The sequence below is a fragment of the Xyrauchen texanus genome, chromosome 6 (genome assembly GCF_025860055.1).
Source record: "Xyrauchen texanus isolate HMW12.3.18 chromosome 6, RBS_HiC_50CHRs, whole genome shotgun sequence".
In the NCBI taxonomy this organism is placed as follows: domain Eukaryota; kingdom Metazoa; phylum Chordata; class Actinopteri; order Cypriniformes; family Catostomidae; genus Xyrauchen; species Xyrauchen texanus.
This window is the reverse complement of record NC_068281.1, coordinates 31,092,203-31,119,470: the sequence shown is the minus strand read 5'-3', so window position 1 is coordinate 31,119,470 and position 27,268 is coordinate 31,092,203. Positions and strand designations below refer to the sequence as shown.

Below are 27,268 nucleotides of genomic sequence, written 5' to 3'. Positions count from 1 at the left end.
TGACGCGTGCCACTTATTTCCATCCTCCAAGATGTAAGTGTAAGGGCCAATTCTTTCCTTAATTTCAACTGGAGGAGTGAATTTTGGATGAGCTTTTGGTACGTGTACTGGCTTCTTTATGCGCACTTTATCCCCTTTTCGGAAAGAAGAATGACGTACTTGATACTTATGATCAAAGCGAGATTTCATGACATCCTGCCGTGCTGAAACACACTTCTGCATTTGTGTATGCTCATGACAAGAAGGTGGAGGTCTCAGAACATTGTGGCGGGTGCGCATTTTCCTTCCATGGAGTAATTCAAAAGGGGAAATACCTTTCACAGCATGTGGTGTAGCAGGGTAAATTTGCAAGTCAGTCACTGTTACTTTCCATGGTGCTGATTGTAGAATGGCTGATTGAATCGTACTTTTAAGCACTCTGTGGAAATGTTCAATAGCTCCATTTGCAGCAGGGAGATGCAAAGACGTACAAATGTGTTTTAATGTTTCTCTCATTCAGGAATGCAGCAAACTCTGGCGAAGTGAACGGAGGCAAATTGTCACTTACTGTCACTTGTAGTATTGCCGTGTCTGAAGACAGAGGTAAGAAACGAAATCACCTGTTTTGTTGCAACAGACGCAGTAAAATCTTATCCAAAGAAAGGCTTCACTGACAGGCAGTGATTTTGTCTGTCACAAGTGTGTCCATTTTGGGCCACCAATAAATTTCACGTAGGCGATGTTTCTTTTCCTGATGACCCTCATGTGCAATGCGAACCAGTAACTCACGCAATTCACCAGGTACCACCAGCCGAGAGCCTCTGAACACAAAATCAGTTTGCACACTGAACTCGTGTCTTAGTTTGTAGTACGGACGTAGAACATGATCCAAAGCAGCAGGAGATGGAGGCCAACCACGCACAATTTGTGTACGCAGTGCAGATAGTTCAGGACAACGAGCAGAGGCAGCAGCAAATTCATCCTGAGATATGGCAGTTGAACCCGTGAACAGTAAAGCAACAAACTCAGGTTCTGTATATCCGACTCTGCATCTCAAGCAAGAGGCAGGGGCAGGCGTGACAATCAATCTGCCGTGTGGTTTTCAGATCCAGCGCGGTGAACCGTGTAGTTAAAACTGAGCAAACGAGCAGCCCACCGAGCTATGTTCATGCCAGCTCTATCATTCCCTTTTGTGGTCTGTAGTGTAGTTAAAGCTTGATGGTCTGTCCGCAAAGTAAATCTGCGACCCCATAAGTATGTCCTCCACTTCTCTACTGCTCAAACACATGCCAGAGCCTCATTCTCAACAGTGGAGTATTTCTGTTCGGCTGGGGTGAGCGTTCTGGACAGTACGTTCTTGACCATCAGTGTCTATTTGTGAAAAGACAGCACCTAATCCGTAATCAGACGCGTCAGTAGAAATGACCACTGGCAGCCCCGGGTCAAATAGTGCAAGAGCAGGACTGTGTACAAGTAGCTCTTTGACTTCAGCTACACTGTAAAAATGTCATTCATTTTCACTGTAAAATACTGTAAAAATACTACAGAAATAAAATGTTAATTGATTAACACATATTAACTGTAAAATATACAGTAAAATGTTTTAATATATTTTAAAAGACAATACAGTATTTTTTACAATAAAATGATGTAAAAAATGTAATAATTTAAATGTAAAAAGTAAGATTTTCCTGTATAATTAATGGTAAAAAGAACAAGAGAGTACGTGTACTTTTTTACAGTAAATTATTGTTAAAATTACAGTTAAAAAACAGTAGTCGGGTGTTCCCACAATTCCCTGCATGACCCATTACATTTCATTATATTTTATGGGAATAGTTATGTTTCATAATATTTTTAATATCAGTTACGTACATTGGGGTGTTCTGTGTTATATTTGATGTAATTTAGTTCATGTTTACTATGGAGTGGTGGTGGCGTATGGAGTGGTGGTGGCACAGGGCTGTTAATCAGAAGGTCACAGGTTCTAACCCCACGGCCACCACCATTGTTTCCTTGAGCAAGGCACTTAACTCCAGGTTGCTCCGGGGGGAATGTCCCTGTAATAATTGCACTGTAAGTCGCTTTGGATAAAAGCGTCTGCCAAATGCATAAATGTAAATGTTTACTGCATTATTTATATCTCATATGTGTTACCATGATGGTGTTTAGTGTTTGTGTGAGTGATACTGAGCACTGTCTTTATATTTTTATTGGTCTTTGCTCCTGGAAGAGCCACTTTAGATGAACTTCATGTCATCATGTGCCCTTCTGTAGTTACTAAGGTGATATTAACAAATACCTTATAAATAGATTATAACAGTTTCAGAAGCATGTTTGTGAGTTTTCTTAACTGTAAATTTAACAATGTTTTTTTTTTTTTACAGTGCCAGCATGTAAATTATAACCATTTGAAACTGTAAAATGTACAGGTTGTCCTATAAAACGGTTTACATTTTAACTGTATTTTTTTACATAATTATTCTGGCAACCACAGCTGCCAGATTGTTTTTGTAAAAACAACAGAATTTGTTTTTACAGCGTAAGCTTTGTTGAGCTTCATCAGACCAGTCCACTGTCGTCCCTCAGGCATGCGCGCAGAGGCGCCACTACTGTAGCAAAATTTGGAACAAACTTATTGTACCATAAGAGGAGTCCCAGCAGAGAACGTAACTGAACAGTATCTGATGGTGCAGGTGCATTGACTATTGCGGCGAGATGTTCCTGATCCAGCTGAATACCTTGTGCAGTCACAATGTGTCCTAAAAACTTCAAGCTCTGCTTTCTGAATTGACACTTGGACTCATTTAATATCAATCCAGCATCTTTGAGACGTTGCAGTTCATCTTTTAGCGCTTGATCATGCTCCTGTAGTCCCCAGACGATGATGTAATCTAGGTAGTTTGCAACATTCTTAATTCCTTTTAGAATGACAACCATCATTTTCTGAAAAGCAGATGGAGCAGACGCCAAGCCATAAGGTACCCTACGGAATCTGAAGAGGCCCTCGTGTGTAATGAATGCTGTCAGGTCCCTGCTGTCTTCATGAAGATGTACCTGATGATATGCACTTTTCAAATCTATAGTCGAAAACTCAGATGCACCTTGCAGTAATGTCATCATCTCTTCCATATGTGGCAATGGGTAGCAGTCTACTATAACAGCCTTGTTGGGTCCTCGCAGATCCACACACATGTGGACCCCCCCCCATTTTCTTTTGGACCACAACAATCGGAGAAACCCATGGAGATGAGTCAATTCTTTCGATTACGCCTGCATTCAAGAGTTGATCTAGCTCTGTGGAAACAGCATCTCTCACAGAGAAGTCTGACAGGAGGTACAGAGTCTTTACACAGCCAAATTTTGTGAATAAGTAACTAAACGGTCAGTAGGAGCTTGTAACGCCACAGAGCAGAAATGCTGTTCATACAATTGTTTCGGCAGGATGGACACAGATGAACCAGAGTCAACTGTGAGTTGAAGAGACATGGGTGTAGCATTTATGGTCACATCGCACATCAAACGGTCAGTTGCTCCAGGCAGATTAAGAATACAGACCTCTGGTAATTCAATTGAATGTACTGAACGAGTAGGAGCGGAACGACAGACTGACTGTGCAAAATGTCCTGTCTTATTGCAATTCTTACATTTAGCAGATGCAGCAGGGCAGTTCTGTGCGTTTGCAAGATGTCCACTGCAGTACAATACAGTATTTTAAAACTGTATAAACTATTATAACATAATGCAATAGAAGAGCGATGTAAAATGAACAGAGTTAGTTCAAGAGTATTTTCTGAAAGTTAAAAGACTGACACAGCCCTATCAATACACATAAGGGTTACTATACATAAGGCCCCATCAATACACATAAGGGTTACTATAGGTCATGCAGAGTTAAATCTCTCACAGCAGCCATTTGTTTCTTTAGGCCGGTCAAACAACACAACCATTTGCAGAAAAATGTCCCGACGTAATTATAAATGATCATAACAATTTGATTTAAAGATTTGGTTATTTCATATTTGACACAATGTCTCTGTAGATGTTTAGCCAGTACCATTATTCTATACAAGATTCCCCATGGCACAGTCACATTTTGCCAACTGCTGGACAGGTATCAAAAGGTCAAATGTACACCAATTAGGCCATAAATCATTTTTGCCACAACGTATATTATATTTACTGTAGTGGTTCCCCTGATTAAAAAAAAAAAAACTGCAACTCACACAGTATAAAAAATAACAGTAGATACATTTCTGTAATCTTCACCACATCTTGAAGATGATGCTATCAGCATGACGGTAGCACAATGGGTAAAGATATAGTTCACGATATAGTAAGAAGTCCAGTTCAAGTGTTTCTGACTGAGGGCCATTATTAGGGAGGCAAATGATCATGTTTTACAAATATGACAATTTTTTAAACTAATATTAGAAGTGAATCTCAAGGAACAAATACAAATAATAAAAAAGGCTCATCATAAACCTTTAAAACAAAGAGAACAAACAGCCCACTGGATTAAGTTGTGGCAGGTCTGCAGGGCTCAAGTAAATGGTGTTCTACCACTGAGCTAATTAATTGCAGAGAATTGTTAAGTACAAAAAAAACTGTTAAACAAAAGAGACACGAGGGTCAAAAAGTTACAAATAAACTGGGTAAGCCGAGCTTCCACAAAACTGAGAAACAAAGAGAAACATGATCAATAATGCAACTAGAGAGAAACTTAGCTGAGGGCTGACCACGGGAGGAACAGGGTACAAAGGCTCAAGACTGAACACCTTGGTGAAAAACAAGCAGGCTTATATTGGGCTAAGCACAGGTGAAGGGAATGAGGGTTAATGAGTGGATGGTTGAACTGGGTAAGGGGTGTTAGTGCCATCTGCAATAGGGGAGAGGAACATGGCATGGAAGGTACAGGACGAGCGCCCTCTGCTGGTCTGGAAGAGAATAGCATCCCAAAAAGGAGATCCTTACAGAAGTAGACCCTTCCCTAATCAAAACAACAACAAACAAACAAACAAACAAACAGGTAAATGTATTAGACAAGGGAAAAATCTGAATAAATACAAGAGTTGAATTGATATTGGGAATCATTGGCAATTCAACATTAAAAATGGGAACTATAAATACACAATACACAAAGAGTAAGTCATTATTAATTACATGTGATTGTCAACTTGATTAACAATTTGTGTTGACGGTGACCTCTGGTGACTTGTGACATGATTCAATCACCAAATGGACCCTCTTCTAATCTGTCATCTCCTTGGTCATGCAGCCAGTTCATTAGCATATAGTAGGCAGTAGTCGGGATAGTATTTAACCAACATGCTTCTCGAGTGGAAAAAAAGCGTAGAAAGTTTTCTGTTCTCAGACAAACAAAAAAAGAAATAAAATATTCTAAACAGTCTTATATACTCTATATTGGCAAATGAGACTATATTTCTGTTTTACTCAATGTAGCTATATTTGTTCTTTGTAATGGTGAGGCATACTAAAAACCGAAAACTTGCAGGTTCAAATACACTAAGAAGTGGGCTATGACCATTGTGTCCTTGCCATGAACTAGTCATCTAATCTCAGGTTGCTACATGAGGACTGGCCGTGTAATAGGTATAATGGCAACCACTTTACATAAGCTGGATGACAACTTTCTATACTTGCATACTACACATAAACACATATTACACATTTTTGACCCACTTACGCATTCTAGGGTTAAACTCTGACTTTTTCTAAAAACTCTCTCTAAATGTGAAATGAACACAAATATGAAACAAAGATTACTTGATTGTTAGTCCCTCAGCCCATATATTTATTAACAGGAGATTTCTTGAGCTAGAAGAAGCAAACTACAGCCTTGTGTTCTATTCAAGAGCTGCAGTCAGATTTACATTTATGTATTTAGCAGACGCTTTTATCCAAAGCGACTTACAGAGAACTTATAACAGGGACAATCCCCCCGGAGCAACCTGGGGATTGAACCAGTGACCTTCTGATTACCAGTTTACCAGTTATGTGGTTTAGACCACTACACCACCGCCACTCCAGATGAAGTGTAAATAAGAGCAATACTGTGTGGTATTGCGTTATCATGACAACTGTTTTTGATTCAGATGTTTCACACTTCACTGGACTCTGAGAGCATTCTGTGAAAGCCTGATCTCAGCTCAGATTGGATCTTTCACATCCAGCATGTCTCTGGAGGTGTTCATGTGTCTCACCCTCCAGAAAATCCCTTTAAAGACTCTTCCTCAAATGGTGTCTGCAAAAGAAACCTCAACCCAGTGGAAAAAAATCATATTCATCTTTTTCACTCTCCTGAAAGTGTGGAGATTACTATAAAACAGAGTTGTAATCCAGTTTAACATGGAAGGAACAGTATTTTCAATCAGTATCTTATTTCAACAATATATGGATTGCATATATTTTTCTAGATGTTTTCGGCTGTTTACCATGTAATGTGCCTCATTTGACCCATCATCTGAGCCTTCCATCTAAAGAATCTGACACCCTGAAATCTAGATATGTAAATTAAGCTTCAGTGGAGTTTTTGCTATAATAAATATGACTGACATTCAGGTTGCAGAATTCAGTATAGTTAGGTGTGATTATTTCATCAGTCCATTTACTTAATTTTTTATATACAAAACAAGAGTTTTTGTTTATGGCAATGTCAGATTTAGAGTAACAACCTCATACATTTCTGGAATACCATGTTGGGAAAAGAATTCTCTTGTGATGAAATAAATTCATTAGTTGTGATCCCAAGCTGTCATAAATCTAGTTATGACACAATGCTACATCATGTACACAAGGGACTGCATCTCAAGGCTGACCCTATTGATCTTCAGAGTGAACATACAGTTTCTTGTCCTTGAAGCATTGAGTGTTGTATTAAACCACAGCTGTCATCTAGACCTCTTTGATGTTCCTTGCCTCATTTGTTTCATCTCAAGTTCTTCTAAATCATTTTGAATATGTAGCAGTTTTTCTGCTCCAGGCTAACTGTAACTTTTTCTTGACTTTGCTGTTTGCTAGTCAAACTTCAATCATTAGGTATGTTTGTGTACCTGAATGGCAGGAGAAACTTAACCATCTTATCTTCTTGAATCCCTGATATTTCTAGCATCTAAACTGATCTAGTGTGTCCTGAGTGGATATCCATGCTGAACAAGGGTTTATTGTTTAAGATTGTAAAACAGTTAAAGGATGGTCAAGGAGGAGGCGAGAACCGGCTTGTCAACATAAATGATAATTTAATGAGAAACTTAAACCAAAAGCATACACAAACACACACATGACGGACATGCCCGTAATTCTCTCTCTCTCGAACCATCGTCACCGGCCGCCTTTATCCCTCGCGCGCCTCATCAGGCCGATTGAGGACCGGGCGCGCGATATTCCGACCCGGCCCTGCCCCCCTCCGCTCCACACTCCTCCCGGCGTTATCTCAGGCCGGTGTGCCACCGGCATGACGTACACCCCCCCCTATCCCTGGGGCGGGGTGTATCTTGCGTCCCGCGTGGTCATCCCCGCCTTCCTCGCCCTGGGAGGAGACAGGAGGGAAAAAAAAAATAAAAAAATAGGCGAGGGAAAAGGCCAACACGGTGCGAAAGGGAGAGAGAGAGGAGAGAGAGAAAAAGCTCACTCACCGGTTCTCTGATGTACCGTCGCGTGGTCCTCGAACACTCCTCCACACTCAGGCGGACGACAGCCGCTCCAACCCCGGGCGAACCGGAGTGAAACCGTCGACCCCAAGCGGGTAGAACGCGCCTCCGCTTTTCTGGCGGCAAATGGGGACACTCCTCCACCCCTGGCAGCGGCTCTACCGCTCCGGGCAGTCGGAGAGTTTCTTCCCTCCTCCCCTCGCGGACGGCGGTTTTCCCTCGACCCCTCCGCGTCTCTGGGGACGGCAGGGCACTCCTCCGCCCCGGGCAGCGGCTCCCTCGCTCCAGGCGGTAGGGGTATCCAGTCCCCACTTGCCCCGCGGACGACGGCCGTACCCCGCATCCGGGCGGTCGGGCTACTCCGTCACCCGGCAGATGGCAGCGGCGCTCCCCTGGGTGGACGACAGTTTCGAGGACTCTGCGACGGGCATCCCTCCTCCTTCCCGGGTTTCAGCACCAATGTAAAACAGTTAAAGGATGGGCAAGGAGGAGGCGAGAACCGGCTTGTCAACATAAATGATAATTTAATGAGAAACTTAAACCAAAAGCATACACAAACACACACATGACGGACATGCCCGTAATTCTCTCTCTCTCGAACCATCGTCACCGGCCGCCTTTATCCCTCGCGCGCCTCATCAGGCCGATTGGGGACCGGGCGCGCGATATTCCGACCCGGCCCCGCCCCCCTCCGCTCCACAAAGATAAAGTCCAATTTTACCTGATTTGCCACCAGTAAGCAGAAAAATGGAAGTGATACAGAGGCAAATAGCAAACTGACAGCTTTCAGAATGGGCCTTACAAATGAGCATAGTATAGTAATGTGGGTGGTTTAAATGTTTGAGACTTTTTCAACTTTAAAGGTCTAGCAAAGAAAACAGGGATTGTGCCTTTATATCAATCCCAGATCTTGTCTCAAAGGCGTCCCATAGTGTTTCTGTGGCATATTTTGACTACTATTCTATATTTCACATAATGTTCCAATGCTTACAAAGCAACACTCAACCACACTTAGCTGAAAATCCCGTTCATAACTCCAGAATGCTGTTTTTGCCATTGAAAGTGATACTTACTAACAGATGTGGACTGGCCATCTGGAGAATCTGGTGATATGACAAAGGGGGCCACGATATGCTTAAAAGGGCCATGAAACGTTGCCGCAGTATGCCAAAGGGGGCCGTGTTATGCAGCGATATGCAAGTGGGACACATACACATTTAAGTTATGCATAATGCCTTATTTAGCACATTATAACTGTCCCGGGGCAGTGTTACAACTGCTGGTATGGTGACATGGCATGTTGTAACAAAAGCACTCCTTGTCTTCAAACACCAATTGTAGAAAACAGGAACAACGTGTGCAGTTTTTTGTCATTTAGTTTGTTTGTAGTTTGTTTGTAGTCAGATAAAGGTATTCATGTGAAAATTGGCATGTTTATTCTGCTCTGGATTTGTACCTTTTAGATCCAGTCCTCGCCTGTCAATCAACTCAAGAATGTGCATGCTGCATTAGCTATACTAGCTGGGAAAATGTTATTTGTTAGCATAATCTAAGGTAAAGAAGTCTATGGGATACCAGTTTTGTAAGATTTTACTGCTGAATTGAAATATGTTCCTTGATCGTAATCTTCACCAGCCGTTTTAGAGATTTCGATCTATCCCCATTCAAGTATGTAGGTTCTGCACTTGTATGCCGCTTGTTTACCTATAAAAAAAGCTTCCCATGAACAATCCAAATATGGCCGCTGAGTGAACGGATTTGCTAAAAAGACATTGACTTTACTTTATGGATACACAAAGGCTTGGTTAAAGATGAGACAGCATTTTAAAAACAAGATTAACAAACACTGTACCCTGTATTAAGGAGAGAGGAGAATATGAAAGTAGTATTTTGGTAACACTTTACAACATTTAAGGAATAAATGACGATGGACCATTGAATTATAGAAAATGTAATGCACACACTGAGGTGGTAATTCAGCCACGTATAATCAGATAAAAGTTTGCGTGCATTAGGATTCTTTTTTCAATAATTAAATGGGCCGGAGACAATTATTCTGATTATACCATTATACCAAACCTTAAGACACTGTTCATGGTTTTATATCAAGATCTTTTCTGGTTTTCTTCCCTAAAACGCTCTTGACAGTGGAACTGCTCACTTCTGCCACAAATTCAGCATCTAGCTTTGAGACAGCCAGAGCCTTCGTTACTAGTTTGAAAAGGTCACTTTAGAAGTAACGGAGAAGGCATTGCTTTTCAGCATTTGAGTAACAAGATAGTGTGTGTGTGTATATCTATCTGTAACCTTCAACCTTCCGACAAGGCTTTGTCAAGCCAACATCAAGTTTTATCTTGGCAAACTTGATCTATCTAGTTTATTCTGCAACTGAAAGTGTCCAATAATACAGGGTTACGGAAATAAAGTGAACATTTTGGTTGTTGAGACACCAAACATACTATAATGGCTTCTTAAAAATGAACATATCCAAACTATTGGGATATTTGAAAAATAAAATATCCCAACTGGTTGATGAGATATAACAACGAATGGAAATCCAATTTCGTCAACCAAATTATTTGAATAATGACTTTTCCTAAGCACCTCGGGGTTAACTCTACATTTGTCTCAAACTTTCTGCTGCACTAGCACTAAACTACCATTTTCCAATCTGACAGCTTGGGAAAGGAGAATTGGTAATGGCATTTAAGAGACATTGAGTGAATATCCCATGAGATAATATTGCTGCTGCTTTGAGATTTGGCTGTTGAAACTGTGCATTTGTTATAGCAGATGTAAAATCTAACAAATCTATCGAATGAACCGGTCTGTTTTACTGATCAGAGCATGACAGATTTCAATATAGCAATGGGAAATCATATACTTCTCAACTTCCCACATGGATTGCATTTATCTTCCAAAACAACCAAATATATATTCTTACAGTAGTTTGACAAACTGTTATACCCTTGTAAATAATAATTTATAAATCTTACCTTTTAGTGCCTTACATTTGTCTGGCTGTATGAAACACACTCACACATGGTTTTGTGAATTATAATTTTTTTATTTCTTTTTTTGTAATAAAAACAAAGTGGAAACCAGTATTGTAGTTCTTGTGGATCATAATTAGATACCTGTTTGTAATGACACGACAGAAACATAATAACATTTTGTTGATATTTTCTTTCATACTCCAGTTGTTCAGAGATGTTTCTTAGTCAGGGGAAACATGTTGGGACTTATTGCTCTACTTTGCAGTTATCTAAACTGCATGCCAGCGACAGGTCTGTAAAGAAAAACGTATATGAATCAATCACTGTGTGAATATTCTTTATAATACGCTTGGAAATGTATTGTATTTGTTTCATAAAAGTCAAATGCACACATGGTTACAACATTATTTCACTGCAATTGAAGGTTCTGAAGTGATTTTTTGTATTCTCCAGCATTCAGATCTACATAAAATGATTTTGGACTTATAACAAGGTCTCCAAACATGCTTTTGACTATGAATTTATCAGACATTCTGGGAAATTAATTGATGACCAAAACTGAAATGGACTCATTCTATACCTGGTTTATTCTTGTCAATCTCGTAGTTCTTTTCAATTATCTTCATGTACTCTTGAGTCAGGAATTCCTCAGTGGATTTTGTAATCTCTTCAAGGCATTTAGTGGAATCTGAGAAAAGAAGGTTTCTGCCACCTTCTGACTTGAACAAGGGCTTGTCCTAAAATACAAGAGAGAAATAGATAGTTAAAACCTTAGATCAAGTCATTAGATATAATTAAGGTTAAGAACCTAGGACCATATTAGAGAAGAATCGCCTGTTTCTAAAAAATGAATTTGATCTAAAAACACAAAAGTTACTGATTTAAATACTTTGTACTGTGAACCTACTGTAAATTATAATAATGTTGCCCATTATTTGCTAATGAGCTGCAATGGATAAACCTACCGCAGCTTAATGTGCAGAGACATTAATAAAGGACCAATTAGCTGGTTGATGCTTTCCCTCTAACATCAAATCTGTGATTGATCAGGAAAACCTGCACAGAATAGCGGTGAACTCACTTGAGCATCTTTCAGGAGGGACACCACATCATTACGAACATCTTCCCGCGTCACCACAGCATGAGCTGGCACAAGGGCAAAGTTACATTTTTCGAACTCAGAGATGTTTCCTGTTTTATATGGTGACTCTGGACAGATAAGTTCAAAATCTTCTGACTTCAGACCCTTAGCCCAAACTGGACCATTACCTAAACAGGTATAACAGTGAGAGAGGGAAAGTTAGATAAACTGGTCCAGAAGAAACATCATATTTTAACTGTGGGACAGAATGAACTCAAATCACTTTAAATCACACTAACCATCTGTGTTATCCGCAACAATAGTGTGCTTGATAAAAGCTACTTCACCCACATTTTCCGCAAGACATCTATGTGAGATTTACAAAAACAAAAGTAAAGACAATTAGCAGCAAACTGTCATAAAGTGCATTATATTATGGAGTGGAGTCAGCACTCAAATTCAAAGAGGACATTTCCATTGTGTGTGACTAACTGCTGTCCAGTACCTGAAAGCCCCATCATAGCCATAATACAACTCTCTAGAAGAGGCTTCACACTTGTACTCATTTCCCACTGCCTTTCCATTGCCCTTACACAGCTCACACAAGTTTGAAGAAGGATCATCACCAGGAGCACAGCCCTTGCTGAAGAACTGGTCTGAGAAATTAACATAAAACTTGATGTTTATAAGAGAAGGAACAAAGGAACAGTGCATGACAATTCTTGCAATGTGAATTTCTTAATTGTCAAAGTGATGGTCCAGTTCTATATCAAACTAAAGATGGACCTCACATTTCCTCCTGTGATGATGGTTGAATACCAAATCAAGGCACATATCATATTATCTTTGTTTCCTCTGTGTTTAGAAAAGAAAAGTTGTGCCATCTCAAAACAGGAGGATTTAGACCAGTGGTTCTTAAACAGCAGGTCTCGGCAAACTTAAAATGGAGCCTCAAGAGAAGTTAATAATAATAATAATAAGGTTTATTAAAATAATCTAACTTAAAATGCTCCAAAAGATGTATAACTTGTAAACATATTTCTTATTTTATTTCAACAACTCCCTTCTATGACCATTTTTTGGTGAAGAACATTTCTTAAAACTTCTGGAATCACATAATTAAAAATGTTAAATATTAAGGTGCTTTGGTCGTACTGGAGTTGCACTGACTGTCCCCTACTGCCACAAATTCGCAGAAACATCAAGGTTGTGCATCAAGCTTGAATTGCTCTGATGGTAGGAACATTATTTTTATGCAATTTATGTCTGTGTCAGGGACATGATTAATTATATTAACACATTATTTCCATATAATTAAATGACAGTAAATTAGCATGTTAAATCGATAGCCCTACTATGAACATGTTTTAATGAAATAAGAATTGAATGAATTAACCAGCTGTGATTGCAAACTCACTTCTGTGCACAGAATACTCACGGAGGTCACAAATTTGTGTTTTTATGCAGATAATTGCTGTTGGTATTTTCCAACCAGCATTGCGGTTCAGGCCAGTATGGCAGGACTTCTTCCCTTTCAGGTTCTTCCAGGTCACACCTGAACCCTTATGCACCACAGCCACAACATAATAGGACGAAGCACCTGTGCACACAGAATGAAAGTTTAGGACTGGATAGGCGTATACACTTGAAGGGCTTAGCAGATTAATAGGCAGAAAATTCATCAAAAGATGCAGAACAGTGCTTCACGAGCACTTACACAAGTGAGAAAAATAATACTTACTTCCTTTTGTTTTCAGACGACAATTTTCTGAAAGGGAGTGGATACAGTTTTAAGTTTCACAGTCAAACACACATTCTGACTTTAAATATGCATATAACAAAGACAATGGTCAATCTGAGGTGGTAGACAGGGAAGGATCATGATGTCAGCATATCCCAAGCAGGCTTATACATCAGTGCCCACACTGAAAGCAATAAGGTCACGATCCTTCTACGCCCATGGGCATGTCAATAAAATAATTTGTTTGTCACTTTTTTTAAAAAATGTCTGCCTATTATTGGCATAAATTAAAAATAACTGATTAAATATTTAACAGTTCTAATAAATAAACACAGTTTCTGTAGCTCATCTGGGCCCCCTGGTGGTCTGTCAATTTTCCAGAATGCCTGTGCATTAATCTGTCTGTGGTGGTGGCATTTAAATGAGATTAAGCGTTGAATGAGTGTGTGTTCTGTTTATTCTTACCCGCATTATACTGCTCAGCCATGACTGCAACAAGACCACACTTTTTAGCATTATACACTTGCCCACCATCAGCTGCAAAAGCATCTGCTTCCCCTTTCTTAAAAAGACAAGGTTCAAATCAAAGAGAATATGAATCTAAACGGGGTCAGCATATCAACCTGCAATCACTGCCCTTCCATGTGATCCAACAATACCTTGACCATCTTGATGCACTCATCCACAGATTGTGCACGTCGACACTCCAAACGATCGATTCCTAAACTGTCACACTTCTGCTGCTCGAGGTGTCCTACAGCACACCATTGAATTTTACGAGGTATGGGTGGAGGTTTCTTTGGCCCGTCTAAGGAGAAAATATCACCCATCAGACGAAGTCTATCTACACACACTCTTCGTGTTTTTCAAGTAAATATAATGAACTGCATAATGGCAGTGTTATTATATTTAACAAAAACTAAAAGGAAAGTTAATGAAAACATTGAAGGAATAGTTCACCCAAAAATTAACATTCTCTCATCATTTACTCACCATCATGCCATCCCAGATGAGTGTGACTTTCTTTCTTCTACACAACACAAAGATTTTAAGAAGAGTATCTCGGCTCTGTAGGTCCATACAATGTAACTGAATGGTGACCAGAACTCCAGTGGTTAAATCCATGTCTTCAGAAGCAATATATGATAGGTGTGGTTGACACAGATCTTTTCTATAAATCTCCACCTTTGACCAGCGGAAATGTAAATCGAAAAAAAGAAGAATGTGGAAGTGAAAGTGGAGATTTAAAGTTACAAAAAAAAAGGCTTAAATATTGATCAGTTTTTAGAGACACCTATCATATAGCGTTTGAAGTCATAGATTTAACCACTGGAGTCATATAAATTACTTTTATGCAGCATTTATGTGCTTTTTGGAGCTTCAAAGTTTTGGTCACCATTCACTTGCATTGGATGGACCTACAGAGCTGAAATGTTCTTCTAAAAATATTTGTTTGTGTTCTGCAAAAGAAAGAAAGTCATACATATCTGGGGTTGCATGAGGGTGAGTAAATGATGAGAGATGTTTCATGTTTGAGTGAACGATCCCATTTAACATTAAAACAAAACTAGCAGAATTGGAAAATTTGAATCTAAAGTAAAATACATTTTCATGACTCAAATTAAATATCCCTAAATTAATTTAAGATTTTGATATGAGCATTTTATAAAATTCAAACCTTTAATTTAATGCCATTAAATATATTTACATGTTAGCAGTTAATGCATTTACTTTATATAACCTGAAATACTAAAACTAGATATACTGAAAAACATCAAACTAACAGTTGTGGAGTAAAAAGACACATTGAAATTCAAATAAAAAATAAATTGTAACATTTAATAAGCATACATAGTGGAGAAAACATTTTATGGATCATATTGAGTCATTTATGTACAGTTGCCACAAAAAGTCTTTAGACACTGACTGAGGGCACACTTAAAATATATGAAGGTCACTGTGTTGGAAACAAAATATCAGACTAAGTGAATTCGGCAAACAAATGATGTTAGACCTTTTCTCAGAACTAACTTCACTTTTCAAAGTGATTTTTAGTGGATGTGGACAATCGAACATGGTCCACCAAGTTTAACAATCAGAAATAATATATTTTGGTTGAAAAGTGTGCTCTCTTTCTTTCAAAAAATATAATTTAATGTGGTGACATTCAAATACTTTTGGGGCCTACTGTTTACATTATAAATTTGTTTTTAGCACAAGTGTGGGTCAATAGTATGTCACCTATAAGGGCATGCATGTCCTCGTAATACTCTTCTCCCAGGTAGAGGAAGGAGTCTGTGCTCTTAGGCAAGATGTATAGGCCAGATGCAGAGTCGGAGAATATCAGGTCTTTTCCCCCAAACGCCTCCGATGAGAAAAGATCTGAAGCCTGTTTAGCACAAAAGTTGAGCATTCAAAATTTTGTTGAATGTTGGATGGAATTATGGGGTCAAATATCAGCAACAAGATTATCTGTTTACATTTTGATTCCTTTCATTACACCAATATTGTTAACAGCTGAAGTGATAGGGCCTTTATTGAGAAATAATATAATAAAATGCAATTTAAAGTTGAAGTCAGTATCATCCATTGAAATGTCATACCGGAATTTTAGAAAGAATATTGTAAATTTTTTCTGAATCAGCATCACTGCGGCTTATGACAGCAACAGCGGGTTCTTTGCCGAAGTGGCAACTCTTGTAATCATCCACACTTTTTCTGCTGCCATCCATGCACAACAGCTCATAGTTCGGTCTCTCACCCACTTAAGAGTTCAGATAAGAGAAGAGGTTTTACATGAAAGGCTTGGAAATCAGAACTTTTTGCCACCAATCAAAATGTCATTACATTTAACAATTCTTTGTGGCATAATCAATAACATTGATATCAGTAAATTGGTGCTATTTGGCAGGAGATATTACTCACCTGGGATTACATTGTGACAAACGAAGGCAACATTTCCTCCATCGTTCTTCAAGCACCTAGAGAGGATCCATGAGTTTAAAACATTGTTAGAGTCAAATATATTAAGATACATTTATGTATGAATGCGGAGTAGATATTTCTTAATTTATGTTAAAGGGGTCAGGACATGAATCATATTAAATTTAAGAGGTCATTGCACTACAACAACATACTGTATGTTTCAGAATTCAAAACTTCCTCCTCACTACAAAAAGAGCATTTGTTGAAACCAAGCTGCCAAAATGTCACACTGTGGTAGATATTTGCATCGGACCGCCTGCACATACACAAATCAACGCCTACTTTACCTGATCACTTACGAAGCTCCGCCCAGTAGTAGTGAGATGGCAAAGAGAGAGCAGGCCAATCAAGAGCAGAGAGACAATCATAACAGTGTTTTGTGTACAGTGTTTACTGTAAAGTCTTAAAGGAGAAGCAGCACCAAAACCAAGTGTTTCTGACAGAGGGGCAAAATGAGGATGTAAAATTATTGTGTTTTACAAATATTTGACAATGCAAAAAACTTCACTAATATTAATAATGAACTTCAAGGAACATATTGAAATAATACAAATGGCATGTCATGACCCCTTTAAAGTAGTTGATTTGATTTGTATGAGTAACAGATTGCATGTTGCTCCAGTTATTTTGGAAAATACTTTTATTTTGATGTGGGCTTCTGGTTTTGGTATGACAGGCTGAGCTCAGAATGGTGTACTACCCATACTACTCTTACTTCTGACATGGCTGTATATGCACCATAAATATCTCCCCTGGTTTTAAGCCCCAAAGCACCCACACACAAATATTAGAATATTGTCGATTGTATAAAAATGTGAAAGTGAACGTCTGTGGATCATACCGGAAGGCTCCATCATCGCCATGGTAGTCTTCTTTGGATGAGCAGGAGCAGTCACCCTTGCAAGCTTGGCACAGATTTGGATATTTGTTTTTTGATATTCCAGGAACACAGGCAGATGAGAAGAACTTTGACACAGCTGTAAAACAGAAATGTGTAATTTACAGTGTTGTTACAAGTTACTCAAAAATAATCTACTAAAAATGACTAATTATCTAAAATGGCAAATTACTTCATTGAAAAAGTAATAACATTACTAATTATTTTTCTTTTAAGACACTTTTACACTCCAAAATTTAAATAATGTCTCTATTAATACTAAGTCATACACTCTGTCAAAATGTCCACTCTTCAAATGTCACAGAAACACAAATAGACTTGGGACTATATATATAAATGTAATCCATGTATTAAATATATGTTATATATATATTATTTTTTTAAGTCGGTAACTGTAATACGATTACAATAATTTAAAATGTAATGCGTTACACACCTTTTTGATAGTAACTAATTAATTTGTAATCAGATTACACCAAATATTGGTAATAAAAACTTTTAATATACATTCACAATTTCCCTGTGCCCCATTAAATAGTGATACATAATCACAAAATAATTCACATAACCACAAATAGCATCTATAAATGATTCCCCAAATGGGCCACACTCACCCCTGTCCACAGGTTCATCTTCAGGACCCTCCCATTCAATCATCGACTTTGAAACCAGTTTTCCAATAGGCATATTCCAGCCTCCAGGTGATTTGTAACAGCCGTGGCAGGACGTCTTCCCAATTAGCTCATTGATCGTGAAGCCAGTGTTTTTCTTTACCAAAGCAACAGCATAACAGCACTCTTGAGAGGAAATGGGGTTTAGAGGAGGTGAATAACAGATCAAACACAATACAAAACTAATGTAAACTTAATAATTGAGACTCTGCTCATTTTACACATGTAAAAGAACGCACTAATTTGAATACAAGAGGCATTTGTAACACTGAAAACATTTATTACAAATCTTTCCTCTAGAAGATGTATCTGCATACTAACCATAATATTGACTGTCTAGAACAGCAATGTTTAATTTAATGCAAAACTAAATTCATCTCCACAAAAAGCTTGTTGTATATACATCACACTAATGCTGTATAACTGATGTAGTTTTATTCTAACTTGTGTGCATTGTAATTATTTGAAGAATAAGAAAATGATAATCAAATATTTTTATCAACCGATATCTGGAGAGCTGCTGTTTGATCAAACTATTTAATGCACTTACAGGATGTTTTCACAGTTTTACAATCCCCCCTGATTTTCTTTCAGTGCAACCATGTATTTAAATGACTTTCTTGACTGAAACATGAATGAGGTGGTAGATTTCTATCCATCAAAAGCTTATGTATAGCTGATATAAATGGCACTTTATTTACAATAAACATATATCATTTAACCTTTTATAATTGTTTATTAGTTACCTTTTTTATACTTCTCTGCGATGATCGGTTTCAGTTCATAGTTTACGAGTCCACCATGGTGTACCTGTTCTCCATTTGCAGTCATAGCATCTGCTCCACCAGACTGACAATCAAAGACAATTAAATGAAAACAAAAATCTGCTCCTTGTTTCACTAGCCAATAATTTTAAAGGCACAGCATTTTCTAGGACAGATGGACACAAAACAACCAAGGTGAAAAAGAGGTAGAATAAGTATATTTTACCTTAATGCTATTCAGGCAATCAGTCACACTCGGTTGGTTAACACATTCAAGCTCTTGTGTTATGCTGGCAAGTTTTGTGCATTTTTTTAATTCATTATTTGACTTCACACACCATTTGACCTTTTGACTACTGGCTAGGGGCAGCGCCAAAACTGCAAAGACAAAAACCACAGTGTTAAACACAACGATTGAACAAGAATAAGGAAAATGACTATGAAATCAAAGTGAATTTGGAATTACCAAGGCACCCCAACAACGCAAGGAGCAGACTGTTCATATTGGGTCTCCACCGGAGATATTCAGCAGGCGGTGACAAGAGAAACTTTGCTTTTTATAGGAGGTCTAGAAACACTGGTGGGTTGAGTCAGGCAAACACAAGACATGATGACCATCATCATTTGCTCATGATTTCTCAACATCTACATGTTCAGGCTGTGTGCCAGCTCACATTCTGCAAAGTGGACATTTTCTGATGTGGAAATTCTTTGGTGAAACTAATGTTAACATGTCCTCTTTAAACATTTAGTAAAGGATTTTATTAAAGAATGTGTTGAAATATCATTTATAAAGCAAATGTAGCTAAATTATTGTGACCGTATAGTTACCCATTACTAATACCAGAATTCTGAATTTACGCATCTCATGTTAAAACCATTTTAACATTTAAAACACGTGTGACAACATGCCCCGACCTGACGTATATGGAAAAAGTCCCTGTCCTGAAAGCAAAGTTCAACCTTTCTTTTAAAATCTACATTCATTATATAGTCGGCTCTTAATGTCTTAATATAGTGTGATTTTAATGTTAATATATTTTAACCAAGATCTGTCACAGCAATATTATATTGAACATTTAGTTTGGAGGACAGAAAGCACAAATGTTATCCTAATTTAACACAATTTTGAACAAAGATAACCACTGCTAGAGAAAACGTATTTATGCAACTGGACTTTTAGTTCAAAATCTTATAGTTACTGAAATATATACCTTGTGACCTCTTTAATAGGAAAAAAAGTGTGTGCTGATTTATTGCAAGACAAAGAAAAATGTCTGGATTCCGGTTCCTTTAATGTGCTTATTAACATAATTGGCTAATTTCGTGGTGAACGCATTATAATCCACCCCAACTGTTTTGCCTTTTCCAACTATTTGTAAAGAATAAACTGTGTTTGAATAAACTTTTGGCTCAGAATAAACAGTGTCTCTATGAGGAAATCATTTGTGTGTGGGTGTGCTTTAATATCAGTTGATTGGTTCATTTTTGGCTTGTGTACTTTGTAAATATTGCTCAATGCAAGAGCGTAAAGTACAAACTGATGAAGGTTTAGCTGAGAAACAAAAAAGCTTTCTTTGGGTATGTAAGAACAGAAGTCTGATAGTGTGATGACTAAATACTGCAGGTATATGTCCACTCTGCAGGTACCAACATCTACAAACAACGAGTCAGAAAAAGAAACTTTGTTCCTGCAAGACCTCTCAAGTCTGTCAACAGTTCCTTCAGTAAACCCACCATGAGGGAAAGGTTTTGAGATACATGAAATATTTATTGAACTTCTTGGAGTACATAAATAAGATTTCCCCATTTGTAGGACACATTATCATCAAAGAGCAAAGTACACACTTGTATACAACTGACATTGCATAATTCTGGTACATCCAGAGTAAAAAAAATTTGCTTGAAAAAAATAATAAAAAGACTCTGCACCGTTTTTGAGAACTAGTAAAAGCTTTTTGACTGATGCACTATTTGACATGTATGACTTGCACTTGTTTTTTGCAAGGAAAATTATTTCTACATTGACTTTTTTCAGTGTCTATCTAAACAGGCCCTCATTCCATCAACAACATTGAAGATTTTGTTGAGATAACCTACAGCATAACCTGCAACATATTATAAACTGAATTGTATTTTGTATCGGCATTTGATTTGCTTCAAAACTGTGTCTGTGAACTGTTTAGGTTGCAACAGTTTTGGCATAGTAGGCCTAATTAAATACGAAAGTGTTGTAAGCTGCTGCCAAAGCTGTGATTCTCAAACTGTAATTCATTAGTTTGCATATTCATTTAATTGATATTTATAAAATTCAGTCATATGAATAACTATATCTATCACTGAGAGTGTCGGTCCAATCTCAACAAACTGTGGATTTAACAGGTAAAACTATTTAGTATAATCTCTTGAAATCTGACCTATGACACACCACTCTCTGAAAGAGTTGAGACAAGCTTGTGACATGTTTCTAATTTGACTAAAAAGCAATCAGCAATCCAATTTTGATGTCTCCAAGTATGTTGAGGGAAATCTACACTCTTAAAATAAAGGTTCCAGTTAGAACTTTTACTTCTCTAGTTCTTCTATGATCTGGAACCAAGAAACTAAATCACTGATCTGAAGAACCTTAAATGTAACACCTAGAAATTATTTAAATCTCAGACTCAGGAACCGCATGCCCCATACAATGGTTCTTGAGGGTTCTTTGCTAGATGCAAGGTGCTGCAAATAAATGTATTTGTTAGAGTGTAGGTTGCAGTATAAAAAAAGTTGCATGCCCAACGACAATGCCAGGCAGGGTTCAGAGAATCTCATCCATTCTGAGAGAAGCAAGGATAGCCAGGAAATTACTTTTGGCCGGGCCTCAATAAAAAATTATTGGGACAAATTTTCACCCAAAACTAAAAAATGATCTCTAATATTCTGGGTGGGCCTTGTTCCAATTTTGGTGGGCCCAGGACTCTTGACCCTTGTCTACGTCACTAGAGAGAAGACACTGTAATTGCTTAATATTTAGCTTAGGCTATGTGATACTATCTATAGTATTATTATTCATATTAGAAGGTCCGGTCTTGTTGCAGTTACAGTAATTTTATAAACAAATTAAATGTTAAACTTAACTAATTGCATAAATGAGAAGCAAAAGGTGAAAAGGTGTAGAAAACTGCTAGGTGTCAAAACCATCTTGAATGATTGGAGCGTTTTGGCTCAATCAAACTGCAGTAGCATAGAGCAGCCAGAGTAGCACATTAACTGGCTTCGGAGAATGAACAGAGGTGAGTGGGTTTGATCTCCCTTATGTAACCATTTCAGGCCCCTTAGTGTGCACACTATAGACCACTATTACAGAAGAGCTAATACCAGATTCTGTTTGTTCTGATTAACAGTGTGCGGCTGCAGTGGTGCTCAAGAGCAAGAACATAAAATCAACCTCTCTGTTTTGATTCCGCATTCCCAAGAATGAGTAGAGCTGACACATGTGATATGTCCAAATCCTGTGCTTTCCACCTGTGGTTGACTGACCTGACTGTTTGACCAGCTGCACTACATTATTTAACTTGGTTGCAAAAGTTTAAATGTAAGCATGGAAGTGCACACTGTGAATTACACACTGTTTAATTTAAAATTGAACAAACATCTAGAGAGAGGCACCATAGAAAGTTTACAAATTTGAAAAATTCATTTGATCATTCAAATCATTAGCAGAGGTTAAATGAGGTCTTTGATTCGGTATGACTGCAGATTCTGTGCACCTGTCCTAGCTACTTAAACAATAAAAGTGTTACTCCCCATAATTTGACCAGTTTATGTGTTGGACCAGTTTATGTGTTCTTCATTTGTTATATCAAATAAAATAAAATAAAATCACTTGTGTCACACTACCATGTACACAAGTGCAACAGTATGTGAAATTCTTGTGTGCAGTTCCGAGCAACATAGCAGTCATGACAGTGACGAGACATATACCAATTACAGTAAACAACATATTTACGCAACACGATTTACATATCAAATGTACACATGATTACACAACACAATAATTATATACAACGTGCAGTAAACAATACACACAATATAGAATATACAATATACAATACAATAAGTAAGGAGTATATGAAATATATATATATATATGAAGTAGTATACTGAGGAGAATATGTTGACAGTCCAGTGTGAGATTATAGATGAATAAAGTTCAATGCTAATTATATGCTGGGAATTAAAACATGTAAAGTGTGCTCTCAGTATTTTGTTCCCCTGTTAAAAAAAGTTCTACTCCTAAAGAAATTAATTGTAATTTTGAAACATGTATAAAATCACGAGCACTCATATGAGATGAGGACACTGGTCATATCAGTAACCTTATAAAATTTTTATTCTACACAGGGCAGGGGCGCTCTCATGAGGGCTGCCATTTTTAAATCACACGACCAGCTGAATACTACTTGCTTAATCTCAGTAACCGTCTTGTTATTGGACACTTTCCCTCTTGGATTAGATTAATCATGGCTGATTGTGAATAGTGAATTTCTACAATGGCATCTATAACTGAAAACTTTTGAATGATGCTGCATCCACACCACTAGGTGTCACTGTAATCCCAAAATGACACAAACAATTTGTTACTGAGTGTACCTTTAACGTTCATTCAGTGCAAGAAGTATTACATTTTTCCTCTCCAGTACAGAATTAAATCATGTGCAAAACTGCCTTTTCTTTATTTTTTATTTTCTTTAGTTAAATTTGGCCCAATTTCTCCTCATAATGTTTTCTCATACATTTTGAAACTATGGACATCCTATCACACAGGTTTCTAAAGCAAAGAAGGATATCTCCAGTCATTTATTAGAATGCTGTTTTTGTAATCTCATTCACCAGCCTTTGAGCCTCATGTGGCTCAACACAATTCAGTTGCACGTCGACACCATTTCGCTTCCCTCACTTACACAAGCGTATATAAAAATGGTCAAACTGAATTGTATATTGAATGTTATGAATCTGTTGTGTTCCACTGTTTTATCGCGCAGCCAAAGAGAAATAAAAACATAGAACGAAAGCTCTACCGATGTGAGACACCAGTTACATCTGGTCACTTTGCACTTTTCAATATATCTGTTCATTTCTGGTCGATAGGTTTAAGCTTTTAAAGTCGATTCAATTCCATTAAATGCCTCTGTGATGGACCAGTAGGTCACAGGTATTCTTGTGTAAATCCCACCTGACCTTTATGGACTCTCAGTTATGAGGTATATAACACATATAATCACATAATGTACATTTACAGTGCAATGATGAAGGAGACCACTTAAGCCAGAAGAATGAAAGATGTAAAATGTGCAGTAACAAATTATAGTAATATGACATTTCAGATTATAATTGTATATGAAGTGGCGTCTGATGCTGTTGACTCGCCTGTGCTGCCACCAGAGGCGTTTCCAGCATTGAAGGACATCCATTTTCACACTAGCAACCACTTCTCTGTAGTCCAAAGCTGGTGAGAGGGTATTCTTTGAGTTTTGCTCTGGCTGGGCCTGTTTCTACAGTTTCTCCTAAATCTTCCACTCTAGTACTATCCTCAACATCCTCTCTCCTCCCTGAATCATCTGTGATGCAAAAGAACAGATACAGCACATAACTTATTGCAAATCAGCTTCAAACATCTAATTCATCAAGCGCTACATATTTCAAATTGTAGACCAATACCATTGAAGAAAATGTATTGGGAAGAGCAGATCAGTGGGATTGCCCTAATATCTATCATGATTCTTGAATTTTCATGTACATTACCATAAAGTCATCACAAAAGAGTTATATTATAGTGAGTAAAGTAACAATTAATTGTTAGCAGTTTCCATGCCTGATTCTGGCACAGCTGCTGCTCCTCAGTCTGTTGCTCATCATTGCTACCCTCTACAAAACCATTTAATCAAATCAAAGTGTATATTTACTACAAACTAATATCACAAAACAAGTCACACATACATTTTATGCTAATGCTTATTGGTTATCCTTAGCGAAAACAACACCTGATAAACAAGAAAAGCACACGCCGAGCGAGACCCGAACCGCGGTCTCTGGCATGAGAGGCGAATGCGCTAACAAGTAGGCTAGAGGCTACAACATGTAATGACAATCGGTAGTGGACCTCTTGATGTTTAGCCTACTGTGGGTGAAAGCCAGTTAGATGATGATCTTCAGACTTTAAGGACAAAAACAAATGTGAATTCTTACCCACTGACTTCTTTCGGGAAAAATCCCCAAAGCCTCATTTGCTTAATTTTTGCTGTCTTTCCTGCTAACTGCTGTTAACTCGCCACTAAGTAACATTAGTTGATGTCAACTGTGCAAGCTCCTCCTCTACCTGCTGCATATTCAACAGAGAGGAAGAAACGGAGTCGCCCATAGGCTACCGACAGCAAAGGGACTTATTTTATAGGCTAGATTATGGCTATGTCAATTTGTACAGGCTGTATACAGTATGTGCAAAGCCAAAGCACAATGAAATAAGGCAACTTATGATTTCGGGGGTTTACATAGGCTTTTGTCCGGTTTCATATTTGTCAGTCAACTTTTCAAAATACATTCGGGGCTACACTCAAAACATTCAGGGCTGAAGCCCCGGCAAAATCGGCTGCCGCCGCCTCTGGCTGCCACCTTCGGGTCTGCTCGCCCAGTCTGAGTCTGACGTGCAGATGCCCGCTATGCTTTCCCGGGCCGCCGCGAGCGCGAGGCTGGACTGGATATCTCCGTCCCCCCCTCACGGCTACTCGATCGGTCCCAGCCGCTTTACATCCTATGTGAGAGACATAGTGAGAGAGAAGGCAGTGGCTGCTGGGCTTGCTGCCATGCTAGCATGTAACACCTTTTCCCCCTCAGGGGTGCGGGAAAACCTAACGTGGTATGGGAAACTCTTTGAGGGGGCGTTGGAGAGGGCTACGTGCACTCGGTACAGGTGCCGCTAACACGCAAAACCTGCTTTGCACCTGTTTCGACAGTCACGTAACACGGTCAGTGTGTGCCGTTTTTATATGGACCCCTTGTGTCACTTCCTTCGACACAATGTCGAGAGAGTGACAGAAGGGGAATGTCTTGGTTACTATTGTAACCTCCGTTCCCCGAGGGAGGGAATGAGACGTTGTGTCCCTCCTGCCACGGCGCTAGACCTAGCACTGTTAATGGCCGTGCTTCATCCTTTCGGCTCCTCAGTGCAAAATCCTGACCGGCATTCGCTGCCCTGCTTCCCTTTATACCCGTATGTCCAGGTCGGACATGCAAATTCTGTCTGGCAACTTGACATTGGCCTTTTCTCAGGTTCAGAGGTACGATTCGGCATCCGAGAAGACCCCTTGTGTCACTTCCTTCGACACAATGTCTCGCACAATAGTAACCAAGACGATAAACTCATCATAGAAAAAATCCTCAACCATGAAGTTTTTTATTCATAAGCAAAATTTTGTTGTCATATGTCACATGCCATTAAACCCCAGAACTGTATTGCGATGCAAGTAATATTTAAATACTTCAACATTTATGTTCAAAATTGACCTGGATGTTTGTTGGCTAATAAATAAATCTGGTACTCTGGCAAATTATTTTATTCCAGGTTTGGAGAAACATTTCTTGTGGTTCAGTCGACATACGTTAAATTTAATGTACCTGTATAGAAGGACTGATCGCTGTGAATTTGATATTATAATGATACTTACCTTTAAAGTGTGTGTGTGTGTGTGTGTGTGTGTGTGTGTGTGTGTGTGTGTGTGTGTGTGTGTGTGTCTGTGTTAAAACTGACATCTTTGTAAACTAGAAAATATCGCAACATTTAAACAAACAGCTATTTGCAAATGAGAACAACTCTACAACAAACAAAAATCAACTTGTGGCAATAGAAGAACTTTTGTGAGTAAATGCATTCCTGTAAACATGTTACTTAATCAGTTATTGGTAGACGTTTAGTTGTTTTCTTGAAATAAAAATCAGTAAGATCAGTTGGCATCACAACAGTACACATTTTTGTTTACATGTACAAGTTTCTGAGTGTGGGGTTTGATCCAGGAATGAGTAAATTAATACCAAAATATGTTTGTCAAAGTAAACTCGGCCTTTGCATTTGTGTTTGACACCCCACTACCGTAACAGTACCATGGATGTAGTTTCAGGGTATGAATTAGTGTTAAAATGTCTTATGTGTGCATAACACAAGTCATTTGATTGTTTTCCAGTATGCTAGCAACCCATTTCTTTGAAATTTTCACACTTTAATTTACATGGGATTTTATGATAACTGTGTACAGTATACTATAAAAACTTCTGAATTTGAACTATTGATTTTGCAAGTGATTTCTAAAATCTTTCTGAAAGACAAGGAAAGTCATGGCACCATCTTGTTTTGCTGAACAGAATCACACAAATGCCCCTCTGGTCTGATCAAGGTGTGAAGATGAGTATGTGCATTATCTGAAGCCCCTCCCACCCCAGACCTCTGA

At 38.3% G+C, this 27,268-nt stretch overlaps 1 protein-coding gene across 1 annotated transcript in view; it reads right to left on the bottom strand.

The window, feature by feature from the left end:
* The window catches only part of tfa (transferrin-a), a 31,514-nt gene extending 12,119 nt beyond the window's left edge, over positions 1 to 19,395 (bottom strand). Inside the window, exons 1-18 of the mRNA XM_052129374.1 lie at positions 19,252 to 19,395; positions 19,012 to 19,163; positions 18,768 to 18,870; positions 17,965 to 18,147; positions 17,294 to 17,429; positions 16,393 to 16,448; positions 16,071 to 16,231; positions 15,709 to 15,856; positions 14,127 to 14,275; positions 13,933 to 14,029; positions 13,468 to 13,494; positions 13,165 to 13,326; positions 12,232 to 12,382; positions 12,026 to 12,093; positions 11,727 to 11,914; positions 11,226 to 11,382; positions 10,904 to 10,938; positions 2,624 to 3,036 (exon numbers count right to left, since the gene is read on the bottom strand). Of these exons, the coding sequence (XP_051985334.1) occupies positions 2,624 to 3,036; positions 10,904 to 10,938; positions 11,226 to 11,382; positions 11,727 to 11,914; positions 12,026 to 12,093; positions 12,232 to 12,382; positions 13,165 to 13,326; positions 13,468 to 13,494; positions 13,933 to 14,029; positions 14,127 to 14,275; positions 15,709 to 15,856; positions 16,071 to 16,231; positions 16,393 to 16,448; positions 17,294 to 17,429; positions 17,965 to 18,147; positions 18,768 to 18,870; positions 19,012 to 19,163; positions 19,252 to 19,288 (2,423 nt within the window). The 5' untranslated portion in view covers positions 19,289 to 19,395. The remainder of the gene's footprint in view (positions 1 to 2,623; positions 3,037 to 10,903; positions 10,939 to 11,225; positions 11,383 to 11,726; positions 11,915 to 12,025; positions 12,094 to 12,231; positions 12,383 to 13,164; positions 13,327 to 13,467; positions 13,495 to 13,932; positions 14,030 to 14,126; positions 14,276 to 15,708; positions 15,857 to 16,070; positions 16,232 to 16,392; positions 16,449 to 17,293; positions 17,430 to 17,964; positions 18,148 to 18,767; positions 18,871 to 19,011; positions 19,164 to 19,251) is intronic.
* Between the last annotated feature and the right edge of the window lie 7,873 nt (positions 19,396 to 27,268).